The sequence below is a fragment of the Chinchilla lanigera genome, unplaced genomic scaffold (genome assembly GCF_000276665.1).
Source record: "Chinchilla lanigera isolate Chin_1 unplaced genomic scaffold, ChiLan1.0 scaffold00180, whole genome shotgun sequence".
Lineage (NCBI taxonomy): Eukaryota > Metazoa > Chordata > Mammalia > Rodentia > Chinchillidae > Chinchilla > Chinchilla lanigera.
The window spans coordinates 549,497-559,529 of NW_004955581.1; the positions used below are offsets into that span (position 1 = coordinate 549,497).

General features: G+C 57.1%; 1 protein-coding gene across 2 annotated transcripts in view; it reads right to left on the reverse strand.

Moving 5' to 3' along the window:
* Znf496 (zinc finger protein 496) overlaps nucleotides 1-10,018 on the reverse strand; it is a 15,989-nt gene extending 5,971 nt beyond the window's left edge. The window contains exons 1-5 of one of the 2 annotated variants that reach the window (XM_005414248.2): nucleotides 9,298-10,018; nucleotides 8,654-9,033; nucleotides 8,181-8,370; nucleotides 4,823-4,899; nucleotides 19-151 (exon numbers count right to left, since the gene is read on the reverse strand). In XM_005414248.2, coding sequence (XP_005414305.2) covers nucleotides 19-151; nucleotides 4,823-4,899; nucleotides 8,181-8,370; nucleotides 8,654-8,983 — 730 coding nt within the window. In that variant the 5' untranslated portion in view covers nucleotides 8,984-9,033; nucleotides 9,298-10,018. Of the gene's footprint in view, nucleotides 1-18; nucleotides 152-4,822; nucleotides 4,900-8,180; nucleotides 8,371-8,653; nucleotides 9,081-9,297 lie in introns of both variants that reach the window. The other variant, XM_013509736.1, reaches the window with a different exon arrangement.
* Between the last annotated feature and the right edge of the window lie 15 nt (nucleotides 10,019-10,033).

Genomic DNA, 10,033 nt, shown 5'->3' on the forward strand with positions numbered 1-10,033 from the left:
CCCCGCGCGGGGCCTCACCCGGGGGCACGGAGACCCCGCAGTCCTCGCCGATGATGAACTCCCCGTAGAAGCCGGTCTGCGCGGGGTCGAGGAGGGACCAGTCCTCTTCAGAGAAGCACAAGATCATGTCCTTAAACGGGGACGCACGGGTCTGCAAGCACAGGACCGGGGCTCGCGCTCGGGCCGGCGGCCTCTGCGTCCCCGGCAGCGGCTCCCGCCCACAGCACCCACCCCGCCCCGCCGCCCCGGACGCGGGTCCCCACGAGCGCGGAGCTCAGCACCACAGCCCAGGGCTGCCTGGTCCCCGCGGCCACAGGAGAAAGGCGCCCCAAGGCGGCGGACCCAGGTTCAGACACCACGCAGGGGCTGCTGAGCTGCAAAGGGCCCCGCACCACGAGTCGGGGCGGACGCCGAGGGACGCGGGAAGCGCAGCGGGCGCCGCGTCGGGCGCGCGTCCAGGAGGCGCGAGGGCGGCCAGGCGGAGGGTGTGGGAGTCACGCGGACTCCTCCCGCCGGCGCCCAGGGCACAGACCCGGGAACCCAGACAGCCTCGCTCCCGCCAAACCGCCCAACAGACCTAAGACTCCTCGTTTGAGCCGTAAGCCTAGTTTCCTGAAGCCAGCCGCCCCCTAACAGGCTAATCTGGACTTCGCAGCGGAACCCAGCGGACTCACCGCCTGAAGGCTACAGGCGATGCAAAGTAGCTTGGGAGGCTAGTAGGAAAATGACACCTTCCCGAAGGAGGACAAAGTGAAAGGACAGCAGGGCTCTGCCAAGCGTCCCAGGCCAGACAGAAACGGCACAAGAGCCCAGCGAGGCGCCGCACGCCTGTCATCCCAGCCCTGGAGAGGCGGAGGCAGGATGATCGCAGCGAAGTCTGAGGCCAGCCTGGGCTCCATAGTGAGTTCAAGGCCGGCCTGAACTACATAGCGAGACCCTGTCTCAAAAAACCAACCAACCAAACAAACAAACAAAAAGTAAAAAGAAAGAAAGAAAAGAGAAAATCAATGGTACAAGAGCGTTTGGCAACTGCAGAGAACTGTAGCTAGAACCCTGTGTCTGCTGGAACTGTCCTTCAGGAAGGAAGGGGAAAGTAGACGAGGAGAAGCAAGTCCATCTGTCTCCAGCAGAGAGAACTGAGAGAATGGCGGGGAGCCACGGCAAGATCAGACTAACTCCAGCTGCTCAGGAGGCTGAGGCAGGAGGGTCACAAGTTTGAGGCCAGCCTGGCAACTCGGTGAGACCCTGTGTCAAGATTTAAAAAAAAAAAATAACCTGGGAGAGTACTTTTCCTGGGCTCAATGCCCAGCATGGAAAACAAAGCAAACCAAACAACCCCCAAAAGCATGTGTTCAAAAAGAACCTCACTTCAATAAATCAAACACACATGTGTAAATACCACATTGCTTCTCTGGTATGAGAAACCAAAGGTGTAAATAAGGACCAAAATGTGTAATAGAGTTTGTGAAATAGGAAGAAAATGTTCAAATGGGAAGGGTAACTGGGGCCAGGCATGGAGGTGCTAGCCTGTAATCACAGCACTCAGGAGGCTGAAGCAGGAGGATCACTGAGTTCGAGGCCAGCCTGAACTGCATAGTGACAGCCTGTCTCAAAAAGACAAAATAAAAAAAGGGAAGGGAACTTGGGAGGGGTAAGGGGTAAAGGAAGGAAGGGAAAAGAAAAAGAGTGAGAAAAGAAGGAAAAAATGGAAGCACAGCTTTTGTAAATAAAGAGAGGAAAGGGGGTTGGGGGAGGGGAGTGGAGCGGGGAAAAGACAAGACACGTTATGTACAAGTACAGATTTCCTGTGATGAGTATGATCGCTATGTAACCTAAGTTACCAATAAACTTAATTAATTAAAAAAGAGCCTCACTTCAAATACCACCATGCAGTAGGTTGACTATACTGTGAAATCCATGTGTGTGAACGTGTGAGTGTATGTAATCCTTAAAAGAAGCTACGTTAACACCAGAGACAGGGGCTGTCCTCATCAGGAAGGGTGTGTCCAAGACAGCACGGCACCCAATGTGTCTGCACCCAGTGGGAGCTGTGAAGCATGTGTGGCAAAAAATGGTAAGACTGAAAAGAAGCAGGCACACAAGTCCGAAACCCAGGGATTCCACCCTCTCAAAACCGGAGAGGCAGCAAGTGGGCATAAAGCCACCTGGGACGGGAACTCCACGACACCACGAGCAGACGGCTGCGGCAGTGCTCCGCAGCGCTCAGAGCCTGAACCCCTCTCGGACACCTGACAGGACACACAGCCCTGGCGGCTCAGGACCACCCAGCGGAAGAGGCACAGCCCTTACCAGCCGTAAAAGAGCTGAAACCACATGAAGTACATGTTCTGTTCACCACGGACTCAAACAATGCACCAATGCTAACGGGAAAAAGAAAGGTAATGGGAAGTCACCACTTCCTTGGAAATCCAGCAACACGGTCCTATGTCACCCTTCAACCAAAGAGGAAGACGTATGAGAAAGTAAAACACACAAAATGAATGAAAATAAAAACACATAGTTAAAGCAGTCCTGAGAGGTAAATCTACAGCCCTACACTCCCAACTCAAGAGCCTACAAAAGAAAACCCAAAGCATGCACAATGAAGACAACAGAGAAAGAGTAGGAATCAGTGAAACTGGGACAAAAAAATAACCTGTAGCAACACTGACAAAATAGAAGCGAGAAAGCACAAATTTCCAACATTGGGAATAAATCAGAAGGTAATCCAATAGACACCGTAGGTACAAAAGGGATCATAAAACATCACTACAAATAACTACACACACACGTTTAACAGCTGACGGAAAATGAGTCGACTCTTTGTGAAACCCACCCACCAGGAAATAGCACGTTAACTTCAGAACCATTGAAGGACTCAATACACCGTGAAAACACCGCCACTTCCCCGGCTGAGCGCAGCCTCTTTGAGCAAGTGAGAGCAGAGGAGCCTCCCGCCTGCCTTTATGAAGCCAGTGTTTCCAACGCTCAAACCCAGAGACATTAGAGATGAGAAAACCATAGCACAGTAACCTGTGAGTACAGACACAAAACCCTTAACCAAATAACAGCAAACAGAATCCAGCAACACCTAAGCAGGGTTTCACGCCGAAAGGATGTGGGCTGTGCGATTCTAGCTCCAATCACATTGAACGCAGGAGGCCGAAGAAGACTCACAACACTTATCAGCGGCCGCAGAAAGTCTCTCAGAAAACTCCGCACTCATGCAGTGAGAACTCTCAGAAACAGGAATGTGGGCCCTCTCCAACCCAATGAAGGGAACTGAGAAAACACACACAGTAGCGAAACTTGAATGCCTTCCCCAAACACGAGGGGTAAGGCAAAGATCCCCACTGCTACGGCCGGGGGTACAGCTCAGAGGCACAGGGCGTACCTGGCGAGTGTGAGGTCCTGAGTTCAAGCCCACTGTCACACTGTTATGCGGGGGGGCGCGCACATCTTGCCAAAATGAGACAAAAGAGAAGGAAGACACACCGTGGGAAACAAAAGCCCTGTCATTCAGAGAGGACATCCTGTCTCTGGGTTTTGCATCCAAAAACAAAGCTAGACAGAAAAACACAGAAGACCCTGTTTTTTTTTTTTTAAATCCCCTTGGAACTTACAAGTGAATTCAGAAAGAAAACAGTACAAACAAAAACCAGCCAGGCATGGGGGCACACACCTGTAATCCCAGCACTTGGGAGGCTGAGGCAAGAGGACCACCTCGAGTTTGAGGCCAGCCTGGGCTCCACAGTGAGGTCAAGGCCAGTTTGAAGTACAAGCGAGGCTGTCCCAAAAAACCAACCAACCAACCAAAAACCCAATTGTACTTCCATGTATTACAAACAAGTATGTTGACATCAAAATTAAAAATAAGGCTGGGGCTGTAGCCCGGTGGCAGAGAGCTACTGTCCCAGCAGAAGCAAGGCCCAGGTCTGACTCCCAGCACCACCAAAATGAGCAAGTAAATAAACAAAGCAGCAAGCTAAAGTAATTTTGAAGAACAATAAGTGGTCGGAATTGCTCTGCTTAATTTCCTTTCTTTTCTTTTTTGGCACCGGCTACATTCCCAGCCTTTAAAAAAGAATGTAAACAGGATCTCACTAAGTCACTAAATTGCCTGGGCTGGGCTCCAAATTGTGATCCTCCTGCCTCAGCCTCTCAGACTGCTGAAATTACAGATGGGCACTACCATGCCAGCACAAGACTGATTTTTTTAACCACACATTTTTTTCACATATCCTACTACTGAGTAAAAAAAAATTCAAGGAATATCTGCATTATTTCTTACAACTGCATGTTTATCTACAGTTATCTAAGAATAAAAAGGTTTAACTTCAAGTGTGCTCAGTACCTGAGGTGTGCGAGTGCTAGATGGACTTCTCGGGGGGAATCTCATTATGCAAAAGCTCAATCTCTGAGAGTCCCCAAGTCCCAAACTGTCCTGGTGCACCTCGTGTGGCAGGGGGAGAGAAGGAGCGGCACCGTGCTCCCTATACCGTTGCCTGCTAGCTGGGAGCCAGGGCCCAGGCCAGGTCCCCTCCTGCAGGGCAGCGGTGAGCCTGCGACAACCGAGTGTCACCTTGCCTGTGGGAGCTTGGGCGTCCGGACGGGGCAGCGGCCAATGGGCCACACAGTGTGGTGCACGGGCCCCTGGGCCCACACAGGTCACACACAGGGAGTCTGGGACCACCACACCCTTCTGAGGCGGTCAGCTATGCTGTTACCACACTAATGACACCCATCTGTGAAACCAGGTAGCCACGGCGCGCCCCGCTCTCACTGAGGGTGCCGAGGGTTCGCTACCCCATGCGACACTCACCGCAGGCAGTGGGAAGGCAGCCACCTGCTGTGTGTCCCCTGCACCGTCCTCCTGCAGAAGGCAGGCGTCCTGTGGCGCTGCAAGAGAGACACGCGGGTCTCAGGTTCACACTGGCCAGCGGCATCTTGAGTCTCTGGCCAGCGGTCCTTGGCAGAGCACCACGACCAGAGCAGAGGCAGCCCCGGACCTGCGCGTGCGCACGCACATGTGTGCGCACGCACGCGCACACACACACACACACACACACACACACACGGGACGGTTCACAGTCCATAGTGGAGGGGGGTGAGCTCCTCAGCTCAGGGCTTTGAGTGCAGCCCGTGTGACAGTCAGACCCCTGCCGATAAGCCAGGCATGGTGACACACACCTGTGATCCCCGAATGCTGGAGGCTGAGGCAGAAGATCACTGTGAGTTCAAGGCCAACCTGGACTACATAGTGATACTCTATCTCAAAGAACAAAAAACAAGCAGAGTAAGCAAGAAAACAGAAGAGGAAAGCACGAGGCTGCTGGCAGTGGGAGTCGCTGTGGGGCTGCTGTCACGCAGGCTTACTTTCACATATAAACTGTGGGTGAGGATGGAAGGGGCGCTGTGCACCGCCTGCTGGACAGACGCTGCTCCCCACGTTAGGAACACAGCGTGGAGGTTCCTCAGCGTGTGACAGTGAGGGCTGGCAGAGCCTCTCAGTCTCAGACACTCATGACAGAGAGCCACATTCACACGGACTACAGCACTGTTCCCAGCAGCCAACCCCGGACCAATGAGAATGTGGTAGGTAAGCAGGGTGAAACTCTACTCAGCCTGCAACAAGGGGCGTCCAGTTATTTGGGAGGATACCGTGTGAACGCACTGAGAGATAAACCCTTCGGGACCTTGCTCCCCACTGGGATCTAGAGTCCACTGAGGACCAAAAGAGGGGGAGATGGATGCTGCAGTCCAAGGAGGGGACGGCTCTGGTCAGACAGGAGGAATGGCTCAGAGCTCTGTGTGGTGTGTGACTGAGACTGACAGCACGCTACACACTGGCAAGTGCTGAGCGCAGAGTGTGATTTTGCTACAGAAAGAGTAAGTGCGTGAATGAATGCGTCTTAATTAGATGCATTTCATTATTTGCCAAAGTATCAAACGACACTGTGCACCTGAAGCACACGCACTTTCACCACGCCAACTAGGAAATGAGATCAGGGGCTGGGAGCTCGACGGCAGGGCACCCGCCCAGCTAGCACAGTATGGCCCCGAGTTCGATCCTCAGCACCCTGAAACTGAGAATTTCAAACCTCACACACACAGGCATATAGTGCCCAGCAGCACAGGGTGCGCCCAGGTGACCAAGGTCAGCTCCTCACACAGCGGCCACCACTCCCGCCGTCAGGCTGGACGTGCCTGGCACACACACTCCCTCTGGCCCTGTGCTCCTCACAGCGCCCGGGCACTCACCCCACCCGGCAGAACCCGGTCCCCCCCACCCCAGCCCGGCCCAGGGCGCTGAGTGTTACGGTACAGCTGCAGGGTGATCTTTAGGGTCAGGAGCTCCGGCAGGCAGGTGGTCCCACGGCAAGCCACCATCACCCATGCGTGGGCACTCCCTGCTCACACAAGCTGGACGCTGACTCAAGCCCCTGGGGTCCCTGCAGGCCTCTCCCCAGCACCCACTTCCTGTTGAACCCAGCCCCACCGCACGGTCTACTCCCTTCCGCCTGTGGCTGTTGACTCAGATCCGTACGTCCAGGTCCCAAGCCCAGGAGGAGCGGGGGTGGGGGGTGGGGGAGTGGCACTGCCCCTGGAGGTCTTCCCATCTGTGGTCCTTACGTGGTCTCATGCAGCAGCTTGCCCTGGATCCAGACACAGAGCTGGACGAGCATGCGAGGACAGCAAAGGCCAAGGCAGACCAGGTGGCGCCCCCAGCACTGGGCAGCTACGTAACACACTACTCAAAACGAAATAAAGGGCCCCAAAAGGGTAGCTACTATCTCCACTGGAGGTGTATCTCAGCGAGAAGGCCCTGGGTTCCATCCCCAGTACCACAAAATACATAAAACTAAAATTAAAAAAAGGAAGTAGCCAGGCTGGCTGACCTTGCTGCATGAGCCTTCAGCCTCTGTAACTTGGAGAACGAATTCACTTCAGTCTGTCCCTGGTCTGTAACCCTGGGGGTGAACACCGCCCTGACTTTACCCAGGAGGCAATGCAGGCACTTGATGGTGAGAAGCTGGTATCGTTTGGCACACAGGGAAACCTGGCGGGCTTTCCTGGCCGCTGAGCTTGTTCCACGCTATGCTAGACCACCAGGGGCGGCCTGGCTTCTCGGAGGCTCCTTCTCTACTAAGGCAGGGCAGTGTGGAGAGGCCGTGGAGAGGCCGTTGAGAGGGACCCACAGCCCGGGTGTCCTGCAGTGTGGAGGCCACAGTCCCTGGACCAGGAATCGATCCCACCCGCGGCCGCAGGGGAGTCGGGTGGGGCATATAACCACCACCACCACAGCCACAAGGGAGCCACACTTGCACTCAGCTGGCACAGGCTTCTGTCCCTGCCCCCCAACACCTTGCTGCCCCCTCCCACAGCCTCCAGCTGCGCTGCAGCAGGCAGCACAAGTAACCTGAGCTGAATCACAGCGGGGAGGACGCTTGTACCTTACACGCAAACATTCTGCCCCTGCCACGTCTGAGTGCCCTGGGTGATCCAACGCCCTGGACACCGAGGGAGGCAGTAGGCACACAACTCAACAGGCAGCTCAGGCCTCTGCTCAACATTTTGCAAGTTCTCAAAAGATCCCAAAAGGGAGGTTACTGTCTCCGTTATGCACGAAGACACCTGCGCTGAGAGCTCATTTACTGAGCCAGGTCTCAGTAAACTGGCCGCTATGGGCCCAAACTTGTGATCCTCCTGCCTTAGTCTCCCAGGTAGCTGGGATTTCAGGCCTGAGCCACCAGGCCAAGCTGGTTTAGGGAGTCTAGGCCTGCGTCATCCCCACCAAACTCAAGGTCAGGTTTATCTGGTGATGAAGCCAGTGGCCGGGTGTGCTTTGTGCAGATGTTCAAACCACATCTGGGTCCTCCTGGCCCGGGCCTCACTATGCCTCCAAAGCACTGATGGATTTGAGGATGGGGAGCAGGGGCTGCTCAGGCTTAGCACAGACCCAGACCCTGGCCAACACCGCAAACGACCAGAGGAAGGAGACACACTTGCGCCCCAACCCCCTCTGGAGGACCTGGGGGGAGAGCACAGAGAGGCGAGAGCCAGGTAATAACCTAGCAGCTCAGGGACAGAAGGAAATGCTAATGCAGCCCTCAGCAGATCAGACCCACTCAGCCTGCAGGCCGTGTCCCCCTCCCACTGCCCCTGGGCCCACGAAATACCTGGGCCCTCGCAGAGCTGGCTGGGAGATCGGCTGAGGAGGCCCAGGCCGGGGGCCAGGGCCACAGGCTGGGCGTCCTGGCTCTTCGCAGGGTCGCTGAGGACATCCGCGGGCAGGCGGTCCTGCTCCTGGCCCAGGTCAGGAGGGCCTTCCCCGTCATCAATCACCACGGGGTCCTCACAGTGCTTGCGCTGCAATCCCCGCGGAGAGAGTGGCTCAGGCTACAGGAGGGACCCCAGGCAGGGCCAGGCCCTTGACCACCCAGGCTCCTCTGGACTTTGGACAGGGCTACCCGAAGGACCACGCATCGCAGGGAAATCACAGCCTTCAGGGAGTGGAAGCTGCTGTGCTAAGGAACCAAGCTCCAGGCCAGGCATAACCAAAGTGAGGGGACTCAGTCACATCTCAGCCCTCAGGGGACCACGGATGGAGGCGCTCAGCGGTCCCTCCCAGCTCCCTCTGTGCCCCTCTCACCCACTGCCACGGCCTCCCAGGCTCCCGCTCCAGCGCCTCGACGGCGGCCACAGCCTGCTCGCCACTCTCGGGCTCCTGGGCGCGCACCCAGGCCTGCACCTCGCGCGGCAGGATGGCCAGGAACTGCTCCAGCACCAGCAGCTCCAGGATCTGCTCCTTGGTATGGCGCTCCAGCCGCAGCCACCCGCGGCACAGGTCCCACAGCCGGCGCAGCGCTTCTCGGGGCCCGGCCGCCTCCTGGTAGCGGAAGCGGCGGAACAGGCGGCGCGAGGACTCGGGGCTGGGGGGCTCTCCCGGCAGGCCGGCCTTCTCTCCAGGGGGGCTCCTCATCTTCCGGGGCTCCTCGCTCTCCTGGGGGGCCAGCACGCGGGGGCACAGGGCTGTGGGCATGATGGGGTTTGATGGGGGTCAGCGGCAGGAGACGACCCTATTTCCAAACAGAAATCGCTGGCTTCAACGCTGTGCGCTCCTGCAGGTGCTTCTGGGTGGCGACAGGGTGACAGCCTCTGAGGCTGGGGGCAGCCACAAGCCACAGGCCCTCCCCCCAGGGTCACTCGTGCGGCCTCCCGGCCCTGTCACCACGGGGAGTTGGGGCAGCTGTGTCCCCACATGCAAGGAGAGAGGCAGCTGAGCCTCAGTGGTACCTTGGGGCCAGGGCCTCGGGAGACCCGCGCGGGGCAGATGTGCCGAGCAGGCCACGGTCCTGTGGCTTCCGAGCCGAGGTCCCTGCTCTGGCTCTGCACTCTTGATAAAGTTAGCTGGAAGGGCAAGGACAAGCGCGTGGAAGGCCGCAAGGCTCCCCAGGGACGGACTCTGCGGGTGGTGCAGGAGGGGCTGGCACTGTCCCCAAGACAGCTGCACCCAGGTCACCCGCAGAAACCAGCCACACCTGTCGGAAACGCCAGTGCTTCCAGAGAAGCCTCCCGCCCTGCGCGGCTCTACCGCTGAGAAGAGTCCTGATCATACCCTCGCTCCCTGCCGCAGTGGGACTGAACCCAGGATCTTCACGGTGAGCTACAAACCTAGACCTAACATTCATTTTCAAGAGAAGATCTCGCTAGGCCACCAAGTTGCCCAGGTTGTGCTCAAACTTGCAATCGTCCTGCCTCAGCCTCCCAGAGTGCTGGGATGACAGGGAGCACCAGCACTCCTATCATATGCGTACAAATAACCTTGCCCTTCAACCTGGTCTCCAGCATCCACACTTCGAAGTCCCGCCCTGTCAGAAGAAGGACACTCGGGGGCCCCTGGCCAGCACAGGCGTCCGAGCGGTTGGGCACACACCCAGCCGCACCCACGGGGCAGCAGCAGGGCCGCGGCCGCAGCAGTCCGCGCAGGCAGTCAGCAGTGCAGGGGCCGCGGGCCCCGGCCCCCCGCGCG